Source organism: Bombina bombina, chromosome 5 (genome assembly GCF_027579735.1).
Source record: "Bombina bombina isolate aBomBom1 chromosome 5, aBomBom1.pri, whole genome shotgun sequence".
Classification (NCBI taxonomy): domain Eukaryota; kingdom Metazoa; phylum Chordata; class Amphibia; order Anura; family Bombinatoridae; genus Bombina; species Bombina bombina.
Genome location: NC_069503.1, coordinates 511,737,502 through 511,764,139, shown reverse-complemented (window position 1 = coordinate 511,764,139; position 26,638 = coordinate 511,737,502). Strand labels below are relative to the sequence as shown.

General features: G+C 39.3%; 1 protein-coding gene across 1 annotated transcript in view; it reads right to left on the bottom strand.

Annotated features, from left to right (window-relative positions):
* AMPH (amphiphysin) overlaps positions 1–26,638 on the bottom strand; it is a 519,511-nt gene that overhangs the window by 52,476 nt on the left and 440,397 nt on the right. Inside the window, exon 18 of the mRNA XM_053714425.1 lies at positions 8,253–8,384. Coding sequence (XP_053570400.1) covers positions 8,253–8,384 — 132 coding nt within the window. The remainder of the gene's footprint in view (positions 1–8,252; positions 8,385–26,638) is intronic.

Here is a 26,638-nt window from a genome sequence, read left to right as displayed (position 1 = left end):
TTGTTATTAGCATTGCTTGGGTGTGCTATCACTTCCCTTTTTCAGGTTTGAAATGTCTGTTCTCAGTTTTCCTATAATGTGATTGATGGAGTCTATGCTGCCTTGCTGATTCAGTCATCAGGTAACCTCTAACGAAAGCCTTGAGTGCTCCCCATTGGGTGTAATGGGTTAAGTGTAGATCCCATTATTTGCTGCTATAAAGTGGGTAAGTTCATCTAATAATTTTTGTTTAACAAGTGGGGGTCCCCTATTATTTTAGGGTTAAAATGCCCATGCTTTGGTTCTATTATGATTTGTTATCCCCTGTAGTGTGATCTCAACTATAGAGTGATCTGACCATGTGCAATTATGTATTTTCGCCTGCATGAGTAATGGAACCAGAATCTGGCTCAATAAAATGTAGTCAATTCTCGAATGAGAGTCGTGAACTGGTGAGTAATATGTGTACTCTCTCACACCTTTGTTTAAGGTCCTCCACCCATCAATAAAATTGTGATCAAGCAGGAAATCACCCAGGATTTTATGTTTAGGTTCTCTTTTCTGTTGCGTACGGGTTATATGTTGGGATCTGTCTATTAGATTATCTAATGTGAGATTAAAATCTCCTCCCACAATTATTTTATATTTATTCCACATGGTTAGTAGTTTGCTAACTTTAGTTAGGAATTGAGCTTGGTGGTCGTTTGGGGCATAGATATTGCCTATCATGATAGGGGTATTGTGTATGTATCCCCTAATTATCAGGTATCTTCCCTCTTTGTCGGTTATGATTTCTTCCTCTTTAAAGTTTAAGGAACTGTGTAATAGAATTGACACTCCTCTATGCTTCTTATGTGTAGTTGTATGGTATTGTTGTGAATATGCTTTATCCCAGTATTTGGGTGTGCTTGCTTTTGTGAAATGTGTTTCTTGTAGTAACACTATATGTGCTTGCAGATTTTTATATTCCTGAAGTGCCTTTTTTCGTTTGACGTTAGAGTGCAAACCTCTAACGTTGTGTGTGATTACCGTGATTGGAGCCATATTTGGGTAGGAGTTGTGTATGTGCTGATATGTATATTTCTGTTGGCTCGTCTAATTTTTGTATTCATGCGGAGCACAGCAGATATCAATAGTGGAGATGATAATTTTTGTTTGATATATCTTATGTGATAGGTTAGAAGTAGAGAATTGCCTATGGTGGTAGGAGCTTGTATTATAGGTTTTCTAGCTTTCCTTATGAACTTTAGGAGTGATGCTATCTGTGATAAAGTGTGCATTGTAATGTACAATGAGTCGCCAACTATTAAGAACATTCTAATTATAACAAACATAACAAACATAAACATTTCAAGTCAAATGAGTAGAGCAATTAAACAGTGACATTATTCATTTTCACAATAGTGCAAAAAAAATTCAACATGTATCTTAATGTTTAGAATATGAGAACCATGCTATAACTGGGGGGGCATGGGGAAGGAAGGAAGGGAGGGAAAGATAAGTGGGTAATCTGGTAGGGGGTGGGAGGGTGCTGGGTAAACAAGGATATGGGTGTGGGTTTGAAAGGGATAGGGTATGAATTATGAGGAACGTCTCAACGGTTTAGACAAGAGTGTAATGTCCGGAAATATTATGTAGGGTCAGTAAAATGCTGATCTATCCAACTCACAACCTTACCTTTTTTTTGTTATTGGAATAGGTACTAAAAATGAATATGCATTTTTTAAGTAACCATAAAACCTTTACAGAACAGTGGATTGCCTATTCAGGTAGTTAAACAGCGATAGATAACAGGCCTGAAGAGTTTGTTTGTAAGTTCAGGTTTCTTCGTCCTCGGATTCTGAACTCTGATCAGTCCTGCTTGGGGTCTTTGAGTTTTTGAGCCCTTTTCAGGGTTTTTTCTGTTTCCTTGCAGGTGTCCATTCCCTTTGAAAGGATTGTCTCTGAGGTTTAGGTGGCTGATCCTTGCTTTGTATGTCTGTTAGAAGATGTAGCTTCCTAACAGCTAGATTTAGAGTTTTGTCGGTAAGGACCCGCGTAGCTAACGCCGGCTTTTTTCTGGCCGCACCATAAAAATAACTCTGGTATTGAGAGTCCACAGAATGGAATAGAGCATTTTTAACGCAGCTTCAACTCTCGATACCAGAGTTGCTTACGGACGCGGCCAGCCTCAAAAACGTGCTCGTGCACGATTCCCCCATAGGAAACAATGGGGCTGTTTTGAGCTGAAAAAAAACCTAACACCTGCAAAAAAGCCGCGTTCAGCTCCTAACGCAGCCCATTGTTTTGCTATGGGGGAACACTTCCTACGTCTGCACCTAACACCCTAACATGTACCCCGAGTCTAAACACCCTACCCTTACACTTATTAACCCCTAATCTGCCGCCCCCGCTATCGCTGACCCTGCATATTATTTTAACCCCTAATCTGCCGCTCCGTAAACCGCCGCTACTTACATTATCCTTATGTACCCCTAATCTGCTGCCCCTAACACCGCCGACCCCTATATTATATTTATTAACCCCTATCTGGCCCCCCACAACGTCGCCTCCACCTGCCTACACTTATTAACCCCTATCTGCCGACCGGCCCCGCTCACCGCTATTCTAATAAATGTATTAACCCCTAAAGCTAAGTCTATACCCTAACACTAACCACCCCCTAAGTTAAAAATAATAAACAATATAAATTATAATTACATTGTAGCTATTTTAGGATTAATATTTATTTTACAGACAACTTTGTAATTATTTTAAACCAGGTACAATAGCTATTAAATAGTTAAGAACTATTTAATAGCTACCTAGTTAAAATAATTACAAAATTACCTGTAAAATAAATCCTAACTAAGTTACAATTAAACCTAAAGCTATACTATCATTAATTAATTAAATAAAATAACCTACAATTACCTACAATTAAACCTAACACTACACTATCAATAAATAAATTAAATACAATTCCTACAAATAACTACAATGAAATTAAACTAACTAAAGTACAACTAAATAAAAAGAACTAAGTTACAAAAAATAAAAAATATATTTACAAACATAAGAAAAATATTACAAACAATTGTTAAACTAATTACACCTACTCTAAGCCCCCTAATAAAATAACAAAGGCCCCCCAAAATAAAAAAATGCCCTACCCTATTCTAAATTACTAAAGTTCAAAGCTCTTTTACCTTACCAGCCTGAACAGGGCCCATTGCGGGGCATGCCCCAAGAAGTTCAGCTCTTTTGCCTGTAAAAAAACCCATACAATACCCCCCCCCCAACATTACAACCCACCACCCACATACCCCTAATCTAACCCAAACCCCCATTAAATAAACCTAACACTAAGCCCCTGAAGGATCTTCCTACCTTATCTTCACCAAACCAGGGTTCACCGATCGGTCCAGAAGAGCTCCTCCGATGTCCTGATCCAAGCCCAAGCGGGGGGCTGAGAGGTCCATGATCCGGCTGAAGTCTTCATCCAAGCGGGGGCAGAAGAGGTCTTCCATCCGATTGAAGTCTTCATCAAGCGGGATCTTCTATCGTCATCCAGCCGGAGCGGAGCGGCAGGATCTGAAGACCTCCGACGCGGGAACATCCATCCTGGGCCGACGAGCTGAACGACGAATGACGGTTTCCTTAAATGACGTCATCCAAGATGGCGTCCCTCGAATTCCGATTGGCTGATAGGATTCTACAGCCAATCGAAATTAAGGTAGGAATATTCTGATTGGCTGATGGAATCAGCCAATCAGAATCAAGTTCAATCCGATTGGCTGATCCAATCAGCCAATCGGATTGAACTTGATTTCTGATTGGCTGATTCCATCAGCCAATCAGAATATTCCTACCTTAAGTTCCGATTGGCTGATAGAATCCTATCAGCCAATCGGAATTCGAGGGACGCCATCTTGGATGACGTCCTTAAAGGAACCGTCATTCTTCAGTTGGACGTCGCCGGAAGAAGATGGGTCCGCGGTGGAGGTCTTCAGGATGGAGCCGGTCGTCATCGGATGAAGATAGAAGATGCCGCTTGGATCAAGATGGTTGCCGGTCCGGATCGCCTCTTCTTCCCGATAGATGAAGACTTTGGAGCCTCTTCTGGACCTCTTCTGCCACCGGATGATGGATCGTCAGCCCCCGCTTGGGTTGGATGAAGATTTTGGAGCCAGGACGGATCGGTGATACCTGGTGAGGTGAAGACAAGATAGGATGATCTTCTGGGGCTTAGGTGGTTAGGTTTATTTAAGGGGGGTTTGGGTTAGATTAGGGGTATGTGGGTGGTGGGTTGTAATGTTGGGGGGGGGGTATTGTAGTTTTTTTTACAGGCAAAGAGCTGAACTTCCTTGGGCATGCCCCGAAAAGGGCCCTGTTCAGGGCTGGTAAGTAAAAGAGCTTTGAACTTTAGTAATTTAGAATAGGGTAGGGCAATTTTTTATTTTGGGGGTCTTTGTTATTTTATTAGGGGGCTTAGAGTAGGTGTAATTAGTTTAAAATTGTTGTAATATTTTCTTATGTTTGGTAAATATTTTTTATTTTTTGTAAACTTAGTTCTTTTTTATTTTTGTACTTTAGTTAATTTATTTCATTGTAGTTATTTGTAGGATATTGTATTTAATTAATGAATTGATAGTGTAGTGTTAGGTTTAAATATGTAGGTAATTGTAGGTATTTTATTTAATTAATTTAATGATAGGTATAGCGTTAGGTTTAATTGTACTTAGGTTAGGATTTATTTACAGGTAATTTTGTATTATTTTAACTAGGTAACTATTTAAATAGTTCTTAACTATTTAATAGCTATTGTACCTGGTTAAAATAATTACAAAGTTGCCTGTAAATAAATATTAATCCTATAATAGCTACAATGTAATTATAATTTATATTTTTAGCTATATTAGGATTTATTTTACAGTAAGTATTTTAGCTTTAATAGAATAATTTATTTAATAAGAGTTAATTAATTTCGTTAGATTAAAATTATATTTAACTTAGTGGGGTGTTAGGTTAGGTTAGACTTGCTTTAGGGGTTAATACATTTATTAGAATAGCGGTGAGCTCCGGTCGGCAGATTAGGGGTTAATAATTGAAGTTAGGTGTCGCGATGTTAGGGAGGGCAGATTAGGGGGTTAATACTATTTATATAGGGTTAGGTGGAGGCGGATTAGGGGTTAATAACTTTATTATAGTAGCGGTGCGGTCCGCTCTGCAGATTAGGGGTTAATAAGTGTAGGCAGGTGGGGGCGACGTTGTGGGCGGCAGATCAGGGGTTAATAAATATAATATAGGGGTCGGCGGTGTTAGGGGCAGCAGATTAGGGGTACATAGCTATAATGTAGGTGGCGTCGCTTTGCGGTCGGCAGATTAGGGGTTAATTATTGTAGGTAGCTGGCGGCGACGTTGTGGGGGTCAGATTAGGGGTTAATAAATATAATACAGGGGTCGGCGGTGTTAGGGGCAGCAGATTAGGGGTACATAAGTATAACGTAGGTGGCGGTCGGCAGATTAGGGGTTAAAAAAATTTAATCGAGTGGCGGCGATGTGGGGGGTGACCTCGGTTTAGGGGTACATAGTAGTTTATGGGTGTTAGTGTACTTTAGAGGTACAGTAGTTAAGAGCTTTATGAACCGGCGTTAGCCCAGAAAGCTCTTAACTACTGACTTTTTTCCTGCGGCTGGAGTTTTGTCGTTAGAATTCTAACGCTCACTTCAGACACGACTCTAAATACAGGAGTTAGAAAAATCCCATTGAAAAGATAGGATACGCAATTGACGTAAGGGGATCTGCGGTATGGAAAAGTTGCGGCTGAAAAGTGAGCGTTAGACCCTATTTTGAGTGACTCCAAATACCGGCGGTAGCCTAAAACCAGCGTTAGGAGCCTCTAACGCTGGTTTTCACGGCTACCGCCAAACTCCAAATCTAGGCCTAAGAATTTCCTGTCCCTCTTCAACTGTCGTACAGGAGTAGGGGTTGTTTTTATAGGTAAATGATAGTTTGAACGGAAAGTTCCATCTATATCTTATTTGCATGTTATTTAATATGGATAAAATAGGCTTGAGCTCTCGCCTTCTGCGTAGGGTGATCGGAGCTAAATCTGCAAAGATTTGCAAAGAGTGTTCTTCATACGAGAGTGTTTGTGCATTCCTGGCTGCCGTAAGTATTTGATCTTTGATATGGAAGTAATGCATTTTTAAGATAATGTCTCTGGCCATGGAGGGCTGTGGCGGTCTGGAGAGAGCCCTATGCACTCTATCCATGAGTAGCATGGCGGTGTCCATTTCTGGTAAAAGTTGACGGAATATCTTCGTGACTGTGTCTGGAAGATTAGTGTAGGTTTCTGGGAGGTTTCGGATCCTGAGATTCGACCTTCTCGACCTGTTTTCAAGGTCTTCTATTTGATCTTCCAGCCTTTTGATATGTGATGACTGCTCCTGAATGGCATTGTGTATTTGTGGTATTTCAACAACTACTTCATCAAGTTTCTCGTCCAGCTCCGCTGTACGCCCTCCAATTTCTCGTATGTCTTGTCTAAGTTCAGATATGGCCGTTTTCAATTCTTCCTGAAATAGCACCTTTATTTGACTCAGTAACTCTTTATTTGCGGGCACTGATGGGGCTGGTTCCGTCATGTCTGATTGTGATGAGGGCGAATTGCTTATTGTTGGTGTTAGAGAATTTTCCAGATTTCTTTGCTTTAATTGTGCTCGTGATAGACAATCTTTGGCCGTTTGTGATTTGTTTTTCATGTTGCAATGGTATGTTTGCGGCTCTGGCTGTTATGTACAGGCAATGCAAAGGTGTCAGCTACTGTATGACGTCCTCTAAAGATGCTTTGTTAGCTTATATTTAGCATGGATGTATTAAGAAATCATTAAGATGTGAGATTATGTTGCATGTAGCTCTGTCACTGTGCAGCTGCTTCTTTAGTTAGCCCATACTACTCATATGCAGTGCAAGGTGCTATTTTATGTTGCAGTATTATGTTTAGGAGTGAAATCCCAACTCTGTATTGATGTGTATTCTTTACTGTAAAAATAAAACCCTTTCTGTTTACATAAAGGGAGATATTTATAATCAAGTGTCCTTTATAAGCTTTCCCAACCTTTGTCCCTTCAGTGTCTCTCAGACTTTCCTGACTAGGCTTGGGGGTCTTGGTACTTCATAAAAGGACACAGTTGTGGGGTGCAGAGGGGCCAATAAACTTTGCAGAATGTTGCTAAAAATGGCGATTTTCCCACCTCCCTTTCTCCTCAGGGTTAAGCTATTTCTACTTGTAGCATGTAAAAAAAAACTTTTATTTTAGGTAGTTTAGTATCTGGGGTAAAATCTCTATTTTCCCCAAGCTAATGAGGTTATTTTGTGTTGTTTAACTCCTACCTCTGGATCCAGTGTAGGCCTCAGCCGGGGACTTTCCTGAATGGGCCCTGGAAGTCTGAACTGGATGGTTTCGTTTTTGCTGTAAAAGCCCAATTTTGGTCCCAGATCAATTGATTCCTTGTCCTGCTAAAGTGATCTGTTGTTTACCTCAGTTGATATAGGCTGATTTGAGGTTTTAATAAGGTTTTTAGCAGAGTTTGCAGAGGAGCTCTGACAAAGTGCAGCTTTCCTGTATGGCAGTTAGCTCCGCCCCCCTTTAATCATAACTTTTTAAATACATACTTGTCTGTTTAAACAATTATATAAGAAATGGAAAAGGTATTTTAAGTTTTTGTTGCAGAATATTGTTACTACCATGAGTACTATGATTACCACTCACTTTTTGACCTACTGACAGAAATGAGCCATGAGTCTTGCTAGAACTTTGATGAACATTTGTACTGCCACAGTAAATCAAACATTGCCAGGAAATATGTTGGAAGGAGATGAGAGTATCACAGGTAAATATGATACTAATGTATATTTTTTTTAAAAGTATATATACAAAGTGAACTTACAGAAGCCTTTAATTTTCTGTTGATAGGGTCCTTAAAAGATGTATTATACTTTAGCTGGAGAAATGATAGGTCAATTAACCAATATTGATATTGGTCAAACGATGGTTTACTTTTTGCATAGCAATCAGTGATCACAGCTTTTGCTTTATTTTATCAAGGTAAATAAATGAGAAATATATGTTTATCCAGTAATTTCAACAGACTACTGAACTGAAATTATAAATTAATAGACATACTTATGAGTTGTGAAATGAAATGGAAAAAATAAAATTATGGAATTACAATTGGATGAGATATCATTGTATGGAATGAATGACCTGGTGAATATGAGGAACTCACCACTGTCTTGTCCGCCAGCTCAGTTTGTTCAGGGGCCTTAATTTCCTCAGGAGGGGCATCAGAAAGTGACTGTATCTCTCCCTGTGTCTGGGACTCATCGGCTTCAACAGCAGACACTACATCTGATTCCACCTTTTTTTTTACCATAACACAAAATGCACTAATAATCAGCTTTACTCCAAATATACTGGTTAAGCAAACATATGTATCCTTATTTAAAAATATTATGTCTCAGTATACTTTCCACTGTGTTTTATGGCACCCACAATGTACCCATATATGTTTATTAGGAACTGCAAAAAAAATAAATAAATCAATATCCTTTGCATAATTTCATATATTAATGTATTCCAGCTGGGTGCAAACTAGTAGTGTAAATATACCTGATGAATGCTCAAGTGTATTGTTCCTACATAGGTAATGAGACCCAATATAAATTTTGATGCTATGGGGCCGAATTATCAAGCTCCGAATGGAGCTTGATGCCCCTGTTTCCGCACGAGACTTCAGGCTCGCCGGAAACAGAAGTTATGAAGCAGCGATCTAAAGACCGCTGCTCTATAACTTGTCTGTCTGCTCTGAGGCTGCGGACATCAATCCGGCCGATCCTATACAATCGGGCTGATTGACACCCCCTGCTAGCAGCCAATTGGCTGCAAATCTGCAGTGGGCGGCATTGGACAAGCAGTTCACAAGAACTGCTTGTGCAATGATAAATGCCGACAGCGGCGGACATGATACGCTACATCGGCCCCTTAATGTTGTTTTTTCTAAATACATTATTGCTACTTTGATTTTCTTTAATCACACATACTATTATAATGTTGCAGCGTTTTATTCAATGAGTTTTTTTAATTTTTGAAGAATTTATCATTATTTAAACTGGTTCTAAAGTGGAACTTTATTTTAAAGGAGACAGTAAAACAATAAAAATGTGGTACTTGCACTAATACAAATGAATTAAGGATTTTACAATTTTTTTTTACATTGGGCTACATTATGAATGCAGAACAAAAATGCAAGGAGTATGGTGCACTAGCTACCTATTATATATATATATATATATATATATATATATATATATATATATATATATATATATATATATATATATATATATATATATATATATATATATATATATATAATATATATTAACATATTTTTTTATAAGAGAGGCTAACCTTACAGCATCTACTGTTGCTTTAATGTTTTTGACTTAAAGGGATAATAAACCCATTTTTTTCTTTAATGATTCAGATACAGCATGCAACTTTTTAATTTACTCCTGTTAGCAAATTTTCTTCGTTCTCTATCTATCTTTATTTAAAAAGCATGAATGTAAAGTTTTAGAGATGGGCCATTTTTGGTTCAGAACCTGGGTTATGCTTGATTATTGGTGGCTACATGTAGCCAGCAATAAGCAGGCGCTATCCAGTGTGCTGAACCTAAAATGGGCCGACTTCTTAGCTTTACATTCCTGCTTTTTAAATAAAGAAAGCAAAGAAAAATGGATAATAGGAGTAAATTAGAAAGTTGCTTAAAATTGCATGCTCTGTCTGAATCAGTAAAGAAAATATATTGGGTTTAGTGTCCCTTTAAATATAATTTTGCTTGTAGTGTTCTTCATAGCTGAACAGGTGTGTGAGCTTAGCCCTCTGTTGTTCCTCAATATTTCTCATCAGGATAAACTCATTTTGAGGACTTCTCTTTTGAAGACTTTTCCCTTGAAGTTTAGGTTACCAAGAAAGCTCTATTTCATAGTTTTGGTTTCATTATAAAACATTAAAGGTATAGGAAAGTCAAAATTAAACTGGCACGATTACGATACAGAATGTAATTTTAAGACACTTTGAATTCACTTCTATTTTCCAATGTGCTTGGTTCCCTTGGTATCCCTTGTTGAAAAAGAATACGCACATATCCTACACTAGTGAGAGCTGCTGCTAATTGGTGCCTGCACACATTTGTCTCTTGTGATTGGCTGATTAGATGTGTTCATCTTGCTGCCAGTAGTGCAATGCTGTTCCTTCAGCAAAGGATATCAAGAGAACGAAGCAAATTTGATAATGGAAGTAAATTGTAAAGTTATTTAAAATTGTATGTCCTATCCAAATCATGAAAGAGAATTTTGGGGTTTTCTGTCACTTTAAATACTAATGGTATTAGGAAATCCAGTTACCTTGTTGTCCTCCATTCTATACTACAGAATGTAAAAGCTCCAAGATGTCTTTACTCAAGTGGATCATTTATACTTTTTTAATGACCTTGGAGCTCTCAAAAAAGCTTAAGGTAAGCGTGGATTCTAGTAGAGTTATTACTTCCAAAATATCCTTGTTTAGTGAATCTTATGTTGAGAATTTGTTCAAGACAGCTATTTATTCTTCACTGAGCATGTTCACTAAGTTTTACTAAATAAAATTTGTTACGATTGTTTTAAAGACCAAATACGATCTGGTTGATTGACACCCCCTGCTAGTGGCCAATCTGCAGGGGGCGGTATTGCACCAGCAGTTCACAAGAACTGCTGGTGCAATAATAAATGCCGACAGCGTATGCATGATACATCGTATCATGTCCGCTCACACTGTAATAAATTGACCCCATAAAATATTTTCTCCAACCTCGGACCTTTATATTGGTTGCTTTGGTACTAATCTGCCAGATATGAATATAAGATAATAAGAGAAAATAGAATTTGTATTTACCAATAACAGGATTTCCTTATGCTTTAAGTAATCAAATAAAGGTAGAGACAGAAACACGTTTGTATGTATTTTACCTTGTCTGAGTAACGTATTACTCTATTATCTATTTTTTATTTATTTATTTCTCTCTCTGTCTCTCTCTTTCACTACATATCACCTGGAGTTGGAATGGCGAATATCTGTATATATAAGGAGAATTAAAGTGTTTGAAGACTTCTGGGAAGTTTCTACTTCCGGTGGACAATATGGCTTTTTTTTGGGGGGGGGGTACTCCCCACCTCTGACAACTCATAAGAAGTAATATTTGTAATCATCATGCAAAATACATCAAACATTGTAAATAATCTTGTCCCTTTGCTTTACTCAAAGTAACTGAGCAGAATATATCAATAAAAAAAATCAGTGAGTATCGGCACCTTTTTTAAATACTGGCACCTTTTATTTTACAAACAAGCACTGTATATATATATATATATATATATATATACTGTATATATATATATATATATATATATATATATATATATATATATATATATATATATATATATATTAATATTAATTATAGATTTTACACCTAATTATTTAACTTGATGGCAAATTGTAATCATAAAATAATTATACAAGTTAAGAAATGGGCAGGTTACTTACCGACATTTCAACAGCACTTTGATCTGTCTGCACTGTGAACACGGATGTGGCAGTATCAGACTAAGAGAGTGAACAAAAACAAAATTTATGCTTACCTGAAAATGTATCTCTTTCCGGGCATGGAGAGTCCGCGATTTCATTCCAATTACTAGTGGGATATTCAACTCCTGGCCAGCAGGAGGAGGAAAAGAGCACCCCAGCAGAGCTGTTAAGTGTCACTTCCCTTACCCATAATCCCCAGTCATTCGGCCGAAGGAAAACGGAAAACAAAGATAACACAAGGGTATAGAGGTGCCTGAGGTTTTACAAAAAAAACTGCTGTCTTAAATTTAAATAAGGGCGGGTCGCGGACTCTCCATGCCCGGAAATAAATAAATTTATCAGGTAAGCATAAATTTTGTTTTCTTTCCTATGGCATGGAGAGTCCACGATTTAATTCCAATTACTAGTGGGAACCAATACCCAAGCTAGAGGACACAGAATGAAAGAGAGGGAGAACAAGACAAAAAGTATCAAATTTGTAGAATTTGGAAAAGGTTTTCAATGAGGACCATGTGGCCACCTTGCAAATTTGTTCAACAGAAGCTACATTTTTGAAAGCCTAGGAAGAAGAGACAGTCCTAGTGGAATGATCCGTAATTCTCTCAGGAGGCTGTTGTCCAGCTGTCTCATAAGCTAACCGGATAACACTTCTCAACCAGAGAGAAAGAGTAGTAGAAGTAGCCTTCTGCACTTTACTCTTACCAGAGAAGACAACAAACAGGGCAGATGATTGCCTAAAATCTTTAGTTGCTTGAAGTTAAAATATTAGAGCACACACAACATCCAGGTTATGCAACAGGCATTCCTTCTGAAAAGAAGGATTAGGACAAAAAGAAGGAACACAAATTTCCTGATTGATATTGCGGTCCGATACCACCTTTAGGGAGAAATCACAGCTTAGTACAAAGGACTGCCATATCTGCATGAAAAAACAGGTAAGGGGAATAACACTGCAGAGCCGAGAGCTCAGCAACTCTGCGAGCAGAAGAAATAGCAAGAAGAAACAAAACTTTCCAAGATAACAACTTAATATCAACCGAGCATCGGCTCAAACGGAGCCTGCTGCAAAACTTTTAGAACAAGATTAAGGCTCCAAGGAGGAGCAACAGGTTTAAGCACAGGCCTGATTCTGACCAAGGTCTGAACATCAGGCAGATCTGCCAGACATTTGTGCAAAAGACAATGCAGAAATCTGACCCTTCAGAGTGCTGACTGAAAAACCTTTCTCCAGGCCCTCCTGAAGAAAGGACAAAATTCGGTGTACTCTTATCCTACTCCAAGATAAACCCTTGGAATCACACCAATAAAAGCTATTTATGCCATACCTTATGGTAAATCTTACGGTTAACAGGTTTACGCGCCTCAAGCATAGTATCAATGACCTCTGTATGGCCACGTCTAGCCAAAATTAGGCGTTCAATCTCAAAGCAGTCAGCTTCAGAGAATCTAGGTTTGGGTGGAGGAAGGGACCTTGAAGTAGAAGGTCCTTCCTCAGAGGCAACCTCCAAGGGGGAAGAGATGACATCCTCACCAGATCCGCAAACCAGATCCTGCGAGGCCAGGCAGTAGCTATGAGAATCACTAATGCTCTCTCCTGTTTGATACGAGCAATGACATGTGGAAGGAGAGAAAACGGAGGAAACAGGTATGCCAGACAGAAGTTCCAAGGAACTGCCAGAGCGTCGATCAGAGCAGCTTAAAGGAATGGTAAACTCTGTTCTGTCATCTCTCATTAACCAATAGTTTGTACCACAATCAATTAGCATTAATATTTTCTCCAAAATTAAGTATATGTAAAAAAAAATATAAATCTATAATTTACTTCAATGTTCGTCGCTTTCCCCCGCCGGCCCCCCTCACTAGAAGAAATCAATGGATCTGATGAGCCCAATGAAAATACATGTCTATGGGCTTGTTTGCATATGTCATTATGGGAGGCAACTATCGCCGTGTATAGATATGCGCATGCGCAGACATCATTCATTAACTTCAGCAAATCAGGAACAAGCTGTTACTTCTACACAATGCGCGTTCACGATTTTCTAACGCATGCGTATACTGAACAATCTAAATTGTCTGGCTTGTCGTTTGTGCTAGGGGTAAGATAAGCTATACATCGTTCTTGTTCCCTATCCATGAACGAAGTAAACAATGAATCTCGTGATTCAATGTTTACTTTGTTCATTGACAATTCTGAATTTGCGCAGTGACGTATACAGCCGGTGGAACTGCTGCATACGTCACGAAGAAGGGAAAAAAAAGAACATGGGGCGGAGTTGGATAACATAACGGACCAAGATTAGAAGAGAAGAATATAAGATAAAGCAAGTAATTAAAAAATAAATAACATAGCGTTTCAATTTGTATTGATATATAGGTTAGATTTTTGCATCTCACATTACATTGACTTTACCATTCCTTTAAGGATCTCTTGATCTTGAACTGTACTTTGGAAGCTTGGCCTTTCTGCGCAACACCATCAATCCAATTCTGGAGCCCCCCATCTGAGGGTTATCATTGAGAATACCTCCGGATGGAGAGTCCACTCCCCAGGATGAAATGTCTGTCTGCTCAAAAAATCCGCTTCCCAGATGTCCACCCCTGGGATGTGGATGGCAGACAGGAGACAATCATGAGACTCCGCCCACTGAAGAATGCGGGACACCTCCTTCATTGTCAACAAACTCTGGGTTCCTCCCTGGTGGTTGATGTATGCCACCGAGGTGATGTTGTCCGATTGAAATCTGATAAATCGGACTAAACCTAGATGAGGCCAAGCCATCAACACATTAAAGATCTCTCTCAACTCTAGAATGTTTATGGGAAGAGAAGACTCCTCTCGAGTCCAAAGCTCTTAAAGAGCCCCAAACAGCTCCCCAGCCTGACAGGCTGGAGTCCATGATCACAATCACCCAGGAGGGTCTCAGGAAGCATGTACCCTGAGCCAGATGGTCCTGCGAAATCCAGCACGAAAGAGAGTCTCTCGTTAGGGGATCCAGAGCTTTTTTCTGCAAGAGATCCGAGTGGTCCCGTTCCATTGATTGAGCATGCATAGTTGTAGGGGTCTCAGATGGAACCGAGCAAAGGGAATGATGTCCATGGAAGCAACCATGAGACCAATTTCTTCCATGCATTGAGCCACTGACGGATGGACAGAGGCCTGAAGTGAATGGCAAGATTTGGATTTTCTGACATCCGTCAGAAAAATCTTCATGGATAGAGAATTTATAATTGTTCCCAAGAAGCACACCCTGGTGTCTGGTACTAGGACACTCTTTTCCAGATTCACTTTCCACCCGTAGGAACAAAAAATAGACAAAAACATCTTGGTATAAGATTTTGCTAGCTGAAAGATGGTGCTTGAACCAAGATACCATCCAGGTAAGGTGTCACAGCTATCCCTTGAGGTCTGACCAAAAATGGCCCCCAGAACCTTTGTAAAAATTCAAGGAGCCATAGCAAGACCAAAGGGAAGGGCGACAAACTGGTAATGTTTGTTCAAAAAGGCAAACCGCAGGAACTGGCGATGTTCCCTGTGAATGGGAATATGGAGATACGCGTCCTTTAGATCTATGGTCGTCATGAACTGACCCTCCTGAACTAATGTTAGAATGGAATGAATAGTTTCCATCTTGATGGACGGCACCTTGAGGAACTTGTTGAGTCCTTTTAAATCCAAAATAGGACGGAAAGTTATCTCTTTTTTGGGAACTACAAAAAAAATTTGAGTAGAAACCCTGACCCTGTTCCTCTACTGGGACTGGAACTATAACCCCCAAGAAAGATAGGTCCTTTACATAGATTAAGAAGGCCTCTCTCTTTACCTCGATTGAAGACAACCTTGACAGAATAAATCTGCCCCTGGCAATACTTGAATCCTATTTTGTAACCCTGGGATTCTATTTTCACGGGCCAAGGATCTGGGACATTGCAGATCCAAGCCTGCTAAAAAAGGTAAAGTCTGCCCCCTACTTGATGCACAACTGGATCGGGGGCGTCCCCTACATGATGATTTAGAATCAGCTGAGGGATTTTTGGCTTGTTTCCCCTTATTCCAAGGCTGACTGGACCTCCATGAAGATAAATGTTTTAGCCAGCTTTAGAGCCTTGATCCTATCCTGAATCTCCTCTATAGTAGTCTCTTCTGAAATTAGATCAAACAAGGCATTGCACCAATAAGATGCTGCACCCACAACCATAACAATACTTGCAACTGGTTGCCATTGTAATCCCTGATGAATAGAGATAGCTCCCTCTACCTTAGGCACAGTGCGCCATGAGTCACGCACAGTGTCTGCAACAGGAAACATTTTCTTAAAAACAGGGGACAGGGAGAAAGGAATTCCCGGCTTTTCCCATTCCTGAGCAATAATTTCCGTTATCCGGACTGGAACTGGAAAAAACTCAACAGATGAAGGAATAACATCAAACACTCTGTTAAGCTTATTAGATTTCTTTGGAGTCTCAGCAACAGTAGAACCGGAGTCTTCCAAAGTAGCAAGGACCTCCTTCAAAAGTAGTCGGAGGAGCTCCAGTTTAAATTTAAAATGAACTTCCTCTTGATCTATTATACTTGGACTAGTTTCTCCTTCTACAGACTCAGAGTCAGAAATGTCTCCCTCAGAATCTACTGAGGAATGATCTTCCTCAGATAACTGAGATAGATTGACTAGGGCAGACTTAGCGGACTCAGAACTCTTAGACTGGGAAACCTTCCTAGACATTCTCTTCCGCTTACCAGTTACCAGGAAGGCTGACAGGGCTGCAGAAACTGCAGAAGATATTTGTGCAGCAAAATCTCCTGGTAAAAAAACACCTCCAGGAACTTGTTGAGAGGAACCGCAGGGCACTGCATGTGAAGCAGATAATGCTTGGGACATTTGAGGAGAAAGTTGAGGCATGGCCCGGACAACTTTATCCTCCTGAGTGACAACTGGCTCAGAAAGGGAATTCTTATCCCTGGACAACAAGGTCTTATTTAAACATGTGGTACAAAATTGCACAGGAGGGACAATAGGAACCTCCATAATAAAGGAAAAAAACCCCACTGTAAGTCAGGAAAAAAAAACAAAAAAAAACTCACCACTCCGGCGACCAGGAGACTGACCCACTAGCAAAAACTGGAACTCTTCACCAGTGTAGAAAAAATGAACAGCAGTGACGATCTATCGTCCCCCATGGACTAGACTGCCTAGAACTTCTGAGCTGTGCAGTCCTTTGTATAGCAAAGACTTGGCCACCAAAACAAACTCCATAAACTCCGCTCTCCGCGCAGAACTGAGCAATGCTGAAGTGGAAGAGCGGATGTCACGTGAGCGCAAGGAATCAGACTGCGCCACAAAATAAAAGCACGCGATGAGCACATTAACAGAAAAAATGTAACGTTAACAGAAAAGTCTCAATGTATGTCCCATATAAATAAAGGGACAATTAACACATCTTCAGTTGTCCTTAGAGTAAAATAAGCTACCTCATTACCAACTCTATTACTGGTTGTCTCTTAAGGGGGATTTATTAACCCCTTATGTCCCACAGTGCCTGTTAATAAAAAATGTCTCCTGTTCTGACCCTTAATAAGTCCCTATATGAAGGGATACATGAGCCAATAAAACCCACCAGGGAGTGTTTGACCTTTCCAAAGAACCACAGGGTATATGGTAACATGTCATAGAGGCATTAACCCCTAAAAGTGCTGTCCTTCCAACCTAGAAGGTAAAAGCACTTACCTGTGGATCCGGCTGCAGTGCAGGAATAACTTCTTAGGTGTGGCAGATTTACTCATACCTATCAGGGACCTGTAGAGAAAGAAAAAAAAACAACCCTGGTTTTCTATAATAGGGATAGCAATAATGTTAGAAGTTAAGCAAAGACCACGCTGCGGTCTTCTAACTGATAAATGCCACCATTACTCTTACTAAAGAGATTTACATGGACACAGCATAGCCTCCAATCCTTGCTTGCAGGGAAAAGTACCCATTAAAGGATTAAATATCTTCAGACACCATCTTTGCACATCCTCCCGATGATAGAGGAAAAGAATGACTGGGGATTATGGGTAAGGGAAGTAACAATTAACAGCTCTGCTGGGGTGCTCTTTGCCTCCTCCTGCTGGCCAGGAGTTGAATATCCCACTAGTAATTGGAATGAAATCATGCACTCTTCATGCCAAAGGAAAGAAAAATACAATCAGAATGCACAAAATTACTTTGCACATACATTTTATAAAACATTATGTTAAAGTGCAATATAGAAAATTTCCAGACAAATTTTTATGATACCAAAATAAAGATGTGTGCTGACATTATGGGGTAGATTTACCAAGCAGCGGGTGCTGCTATCTACCCCCGTACTTTCCGGCTCACCGGAAATGTAAGTTAAAAAGCAGCGGTCATAAGACCGCTGCTCCTTAACTCATCCGCAACCTCTGAGGTGGCGGACAGAAATCAACCCAATATGATACAATGGGGTTTATTGACACTTCCTGTTAACAGACGATCAGCCGCAAATGTTCAGGGGGCGGTATTGTGTCAGCATTTATCAATGTGCGGTGGACATAATCCGCTACAGCGGATCATGTCTGCACGCAAATTGATAAATCTACCCCTGAAACTCAATCCTTTTGTATAGTGGTCCAAAATAAAATTTTCCTTCTTGGAAAAGTTTTCAACATTTTCTTTGGTCGCACATACTATTATAAAGTTGCAGCTGTTTATTCAAAGGGTTTTTTAAATGTTGGAGAATTTATAATTATTTCATCTGGTTTTAAAGTGGAACTTTATTTTATGAGGAAAGTAAAACAATTAAAAATTGTTACTTGCACACATACAAGTGAATTAAGGATTTTACAAACTTTTTTAGTAGAAATATCTATAGCTGTCTATGTAGATTTCAATAAGGGATTTTTACTGTCTACAGTCCTCTTCTGTAAATTTATATTTAAGCATTTTGGGCAAAAGCACTTAATAAAATATACAAATTAATTTTAAAAGATGTCTTTCTATTTCCCAAGTGGAATACAGGTAGTGCATTAATGTTTTACTTAGTCCTGCCACACATACCTCAAATATTAGCTGATACATCTAACTAAAACAACATAGCACCTTTTTTTTAACATTTAGAGTGCAATATCAATATGAAACCCTCAAACTTGTTTGTTAAGCAATGCATTATTGTTATTAATATATATATATATATATTTTTTTAGAATTTACACATCTCAGTATAAAACACATTGGGCTACATTATGAATGCAGCACAAAAACGCAAGCTGTATGGTGCACTAGCTGCCTAATTTTATATATTAACATATTTTTTTAAAAGGAGAGGCAAACCTTACAAAATTTACTGTTGCTTTAATGTTTTGACTTAAACATAATCTTGCTTGTAGCTTTCTTCATAGTTGAAAAGGTGTTGAAAATGTGTGGGAGCTTAGCCCTCTGTTGTTCCTATATATATATATGATTTCTCATCAGAATAAGCTGATTTTGAAGACTTCTCTTTTGAAGACTTTTCCCTTGAAGTTTAGGTTAATGTTTTGTTTAAATCAAGAACACTCTATTTCACAGTTTTGGTTTCACTAATAAAAAAACATTAGATACTAATGGTGTTAAAGTGAAAGTAAATCCTAGCGTTGTACAAACGCTAGTATTTACTATTGAAACAAATAAAGGGGACTTTCATTCATGAAGTATAAGATACTTCATGTAGAAAGCTTCTTTTATTTGATTCAATCGATCAGCTACAGCAGCCCATGGCTAAATACGTTTTTGGCTAAGAGGTGACGTTTTCACCTCTTAGCCAATAGCCGTGCGGTAAATCTGGCTTGGCGCCCATGGGAGCCGGATTTAATGCACTGCTATTGGCTAAGAGGTGAAAACATCACCTCTTAACAAAATAATTATTTAGCCGTGGGCTGCTGTAACAGCTAAGAGCGGCGATCGATTGAATCAAATAAAGGAGCTTTCTGCATGAAGTTTTCAATAGTAAATCCTAGCTTTTGTACAACGCTAGGATTTACTTTCACTTATAGAAATCTGGTCACCTTTTTCTCCTCCATTCTATACTTTAGAATGAAAAAGTTTCAAGATGTCTTTACTCAAGTGACCAGTTAATCTTTTTAAATACTTTTTAAATGGCCTTGGAGCTCTCAAAAAGCTTAAAGGGACAGTCTAGTCAAAAGTAAACTTTCATGATTCAGATATGGCAAAAATTAAAGAACTTTCCAATTAACTTTTATCAGCAAATTTGCTTTGTTCTCTTAGTATTCTCTGTTGAAAGCTAAACTTGGTGGGCTCATATTGCTAATTTTTAAGCATTGAAGGCTGCCTCTTATCTAAGTGCATTTGGCTGGTTTTCAAAGCTAGACGGCGTTAGTTCAAGTGTTTAATATAAATAAAATTGTGACCACGCCGTAAGGTTACAAATGAGAGGGCACTGATTGGCTAAATGCAAATCTGTCAAAATAAATGAAATAAGGGGACAGTCTGTAAAGGCTTAGATACAAGGTAATAACAGAGGTAAAAAGTATATTAATATTACTGTGTTGGTTATGCAAAACTGGGGATAGGGTAATAAAGGAATTATCTATCTTTTTGAACAATACAAATTCTGGTGTAGACTGTCCCTTTAAGGTAAGGAGCGGATTCTATTAGAGTTATTGCTTAGAAATTATCCTTGTATAGTGAATCTGCTGTTGAGCATTTGTAGAAGACAGCTATATAGTATTTATTGAACATGTTTACTAAGTTTTACTAAATAAAATTTGTTGGGATTGTTTTTCAGACAGCAATTTTACAGACCCAGACAAGGAGTTTTTTTTTCTCTAATCCGGTTGCCTTAATATTGGTTGCTTTGGTACTATCTGCCAGATAATAATATAAAATAAAAAGAGAAAATAGGATTTGTACTTACCATTAAAAGGATTTGCTTATGCTTAAAGTAATCAAATGAGATAGGCAGATAAACACGCGTGTATGTATTTTACCTTGTCTAGTAATGTTTGGAGATAATGATCTCTTTTTTATTTATTTCGTTCTCTCTCTCTGTCTCTCTCTTTCACTACATTATCACCTGGAGTTGGAATAGCAAATAGTATGTATATATATAAGGGCAATTAAAGTGTTTGAAGACTTCTGGGAAGTTTCTACTTCAGGTGGACACAAGACAACAGTCCTAGTAGTTCTGAACATGGTATTACATTTATTATTAGGTGATTGATTTATTGGTAAGTATAAATCTTGCTTAGTGTACAAAAATGTTATATCCCTTGGCAAAAAAAGTGATAAACAATCTTTTGAGTGTGCATACGTATATAGGGGCCCTATCTATCAAGGTCTGAATAGAGCTTGAGGCCCGTGTTTCTAGCGAGCCTGAAGGCTCGCCAGAAACACCAGTTATGAAGCAGCGGTCCTAAAGACCGCTGCTCCATAACCCTGTCTACCTGCTCTGATGAGGCGGACAGGAATCGCCGGATCGAGTACGATCGGGTTGATTGACACCCCCTGCTGGCGGCCCATTGGTCGCGAGGTCTGCAGGGGGCAGCGTTGCACCAGCAGCTCTTGTGAGCTGCTAGTGCAATGCTGAATACGGAGAGCGTATTGCTCTCCGCATTCAGCGATGTCTGTCGGACCTGATCCGCACTGTCGGATCAGGTCCGACAGACATATGATAAATAGGCCTCATAGAGTTTCATTTGGGTTCTCAGCCAAGCAATATAGTGACATAAAAATAAGGTAGAGACAGTCCTAAGTTATATATACAGTATATATATATATATAATATATATATATATATATATATATATATATATTAATGATAGATTTTACACCTAATTATTTAACTTGATGGCAAATTGTTATCAGAAAAGAATTATATAAGATAAGAAATGGGCAGGTTACTAACCAACATTTCAACAGCACTTTGATCTGGCTGCACTGTGAACACGGATGTGGCAGTATCAGACTAAGAGAATGAACAAAAAATACAATCAGAATGAACAAAATTACTTTGCACATACATTTTATAATAAATTCTGTTAATGTGCAAAGCAATATAGAACATTTAAGACATTTTATGATGCCAAAAAGAAGATGTGTGCTGACATTATGGGGCCTATCTATCAAGCTCCGAAACGAGCTTGGCGGCCCGTGTTTCTGGCGAGTCTTCAGACTCGCCAGAAACAACAGTATGAAGCAGCGGTCACAAAGACCGCTGCTCCATAACCTGTCCCGCTGCTCTGAGCAGGAGACTTTCTTTGTTAGTACCGGGTTGGACCCCCTTTTGCCTTTAGAAACACCTTAATTCTCGTGGCATAGATTCAACAAGGTGTTGGAAACATTCCTCAGAGATTTTTGGTCCATATTGACATGATGGCATCACACAGTTGCTGCTGCAGATTTGTCAGCTACACATCCATGATGCAAATCTCCGTCCACATCCCAAAGGTGCTCTATTGGATTAAGATCTGGTGACTGTGGAGGCCATTGGAGTACAGTTAAACTCATTGTCATGTTCAAGAAAGGCAAGTTTGAGATGATTTGCGCTTTGTTACATGGTGCATTATCCTTCTGGAAGTAGCCATCAGAAGAGGGTACACTGTAGTCATAAAGGGATGGACATGGTCAGCAACAATACTCAGGTAGATATTTTACTTGATGAAACGGCCAGGAGCTTGTTGGCCGAGAAACGCGTCTAAAGCTTATGTAATAAAATTGTTTTTTAATCTATTACCACTTTAGCATAATTTGCCCCGGCTTTTTATTTTTCCTGCCAAGTCTATTCTGTCACTGCAGACAGTTTTACTTTTTCGATCCCTTTGAGGACTGCTCTTTCAAACACACCAGTCTATAGTGGCTGTTATACGCAGAGATTAGCCGCTCGCTGCTTTCACATACAGCACGGCTCCAGAGGATCCTGACTCTATACACGGAGGAGAGCCCACAGCCGCCCGCCTGGGAATCTGGATACCATCCGGCTACAGCGTACTGACTGCTGAATCAAATGTCAGTCTGCTTATTCGCACCTCTTTCAATAAGGGTGCCAATACTCTTGTGAGTATACTACCATCTGTTATTGTCCCATTGTGACTTCTTTTGTTTTGGAACCTACTTGCACTATGAGGTGCTGTCTTTCTCTTCACAATACTCAGGTAGGCTGTGGCGTTTAAACATAGCTCAATTGGTACTAATGGGCTCAACGTATGCCAAGAAAATATCCCCCACACCATTACACGACCACCACCATCTCGAACCAGTCTGCCCATTCTCCTCTGACATCAACAAGGCATTTTCGTCTCACTGGATATTTTCTCTTTTTCGGACCATTCTCTGTACACCCTAGAGATTTGTTGCGTGAAAAGCCAAGTAGATCAGCAGGTTTTGAAATACTAAGACCAGCCCTTCTGGCACCAACAACCATGCCACATTCAAAGTCACTTAAATCCTCTTTCTTTCCTATTCTGATGCTCGGTTTGAACTTCAGCAAGTTGTCTTCACCACGTGTAGATGCCAAAATGCATTGAGTTGCTGTCATGTAATTGGCTGATTAGTAATTTGTGTTACCAAGCAATTGAACAGGTGTACCTAATAAAGTGGCCAGTGAGTGTAAATATATACTGTATATATCACTTTGTTTGTGCAATTAAGTAGAGGTAACTGTGTATTTTAGTTATATTCATTGTTTGGTTTTGCATGTTGTTTGTTGTTTTTTGTGTTCTTTCTACATGTACATTTGTTGTAACATGATAGATTGATGTACTTTATTATTTGTTTATAGACTGTCTTGAAAAGGTTCACTACAGGAGCCGAAACGTCGACTTTTGTTTGATATGATGAAATATGGAGGCCTATTTATCATATGTCTGTCGGACCTGATCGACAGTGCGGATCAGGTCCGAGCAGACATCAATGAATGCGGAGAGCAATACGCTCTCCATATTCAGCATTGCACTAGCAGCTCACAAGAGCTGCTGGTGCAACACCCGCCCTCTGCAGACTCGCGGCCAATCGGCCGCCAGCAGGCAGGTGTCAATCAACCCGATCGTACTCGATCGGGTTGAATTCCGGCGATTCCTGTCCACCTCATCAGAGCAGGTGGACAGGGTTATGGAGCAGCGGTCTTTAGACCGCTGCTCCATAACTTGTGTTTCTGGCGAGTCTGCAGGCTCGCCAGAAACACAGGGCCTCAAGCTCCATTCGGAGATAGGCCCCAAAGTATCTGTTTTAATGATGAAAAGACCAGTGAGTGCCCTCCTTCATGTCTGAAATCCTATATACATATATATAAAATAGATTTTACACCTAATATTTTAAATTGATGGTAAATTGTAATCAGAAAATAATTATATAAGATAAGAAATGGGCAGGTTACTTACCGACATGTCAACAGCACTTTGATCTGTCTGCACTGTGAACACGGATGTGGCAATATCAGACTATGAGAATGAACAAAAAATACAATCAGAATGCACAAAATTACTTTGCACATACACCCTGTTCCAAATTATTATGCAAATTCTATTTCAGTGTCACAAAGATTACATTTTTTTTTTCAGTTTAACTCATGGATGGCATTGTGTCTCAGGGCTCTTTTGATAACTGAAAACAATCTCTGACACCTGTGATAATTAGATTGCAGGTGAGCCCAATTAAAGGAAAAACTACTAAAGGACGGTGTTCCACATTATTAAGCAGAGCACCATTTTCAAGCAATATGGGACGAAAAAGGATCTCTCTGCTGCCGAAAAGAGTGAAATAGTTCAATGCCTGGGACGAGGTATGAAAACATTAGATATTTCACGAAAACTTAAGCGTGATCATCGCACTATTAAGAGATTTTTAGCTGATTAAGAGCACAGATGGGTTCGTGCAGATAAAGGCACATGAGGAAGATTTCTGCCAGATCCATGCATCGGATCAAGAGAGCAGCTGCTAAAATACCATTACATAGCAGCAAACAGATATTTGAAGCTGCTGTGCCTCTGGAGTCCCACGGACATCAAAGTGTAGAGTCCTCCAGAGTCTTGCAACTGTGCATAAACCTTCCATTTGGCCACCACTCACCAATGCTCACAAGCAGAAATGGCTGCATTGGGCAGAAAAATACATGAAGACTAATTTTTAAACAGTCCTGTTCACTGATGAGTGCCGAGCAACCCTGGATGGTCCAGATGGATGGAGTAGTGCATTGTTGGTGGACGGCCACCCTGTTCCAACAAGACTGTGACGTCAGCAAGGCGGTGGTGGAGTCATGTTATGGGCCGGAATCATGGGAAGAGAGCTGGTCAGCCCCTTTAGGGTCCCCGAAGGTGTAAAGATGACCTTTGCAAAGTATGTGGAGTTCCTGACTGACCACTTCCTTCCCTGGTACAGAAGGAAGAACGATGCTTTCCATAATAAAATCATCTTCATGCATGACAATGCACCATCTCATGCTGCAAAGAATACCTCTGCATCAATGGCTGCTATGGGGATAAAAGAAGAGAAAGTCATGGTGTGGCCTCCATCCTCCCCTGACCTCAATCCTATTGAGAACCTTTGGAGCATCCTCAAGCAAAAGATCTATGAGGGTGGGAGGCAGTTTACATCCAAATAGCAGCTCTAGGAGGCTATTCTGACATCTTGCAACAAATTCAAGCAGAAAACTGTCCAAAAACTCACAAGTTCAATGGATGCAAGACTTGTGAAGCTGCTATCAAATAAGGGGTCCTATGTTAAAATGTAACGTGACTATGTTTGAAAAGTTAAAATGTTGTTCAAAGTTTGATTGAAATAGCTTTTGATTTCAGTAAATATGCTGCAAACACAACAAATGACAATTTTCACTTCTTTACAACCTATAAAGTGTTTTGAAACTTACTGTGCGTAATAATTGGAACAGTGCATTGTACGTTTTTTATTTGAAAAAAAAATACTGGTTATCATTAGGAGGTTTGTTCATTAAATTTTGAATTTGTACTCTTAATAGTTGATAACATGAGAATTATGGCTGACTGTTGTTTACATCAATTATTTAGGTAAATGAGAAAGATATCATTGGCATAATAATTTGGAACAGGGTGTACATTTTATAATAAATTCTGTTAATGTGCAACATAGAAAATTTCCAGACATTTTTTTATGATGCCAAAATGAAGATGTGTGCTGACATTATATTACAATCTTTTTGTATTGTGGTCCAAAATAACATTTTCCTTCTTGGAAAAGTTTTTCAAATGTTCTTGGCTACACATACTATTATAATGTTGCAGCTTGTTATTCAAAGGTTTTTTTTTTAATTGTTGAAGAATTAACACTCACCGGCCACTTTATTAGGTAGACTTTGCTAGTACCGGAGATAAAGAAACAGAAGCGCCACATGGCCTAGTACTGTATAGAAGATATAAGATTCAATATGTAAGGTAATTACACTCACAATTTAGATAAGCACCCCAGCGGTGCAAATAAAGCAGTCTGGAATCAAACAGTCCACCCAGCCGACTGACCTCCGGTGTGGTAGCAGCAATCTGTAGATAGTATGAAAAAAGCAAACACAGGCGCTAATATGCCTAGTAGTGTACAACTGGGGACAAATGTGGTATCAATCAAAGTTACACTCACATTTAGTGGAGCACCTCTCTTGGTGCATTGAAGGCAGGCTGGAATCTAACAGTCACCCAGCAGACTGACCTCCGGTGTGAAAGGAATTAAACATTGTGTCTGATGTGTCTTGCACATATCATGGAGACTCTCTTTGCTAGTATCGGGTTGGACCCCCTTTTGCCTTTAGAAACACCTTAATTCTTCATGGCATAGATTCAACAATGTGTCGGAAACATTCCTCAGAGATTTTGGTCCATATTGACATGATAGCATCACACAGTTGCTGCAGATTTGTCAGCTACACATCCATGATGCAAATCTCCCGTCCACATCCCAAAAGTGCTCTATTAGATTAAGATCTGGTGACTGTGGAGGCCATTGGAGTACAGTAAACTCATTGTCATGTTCA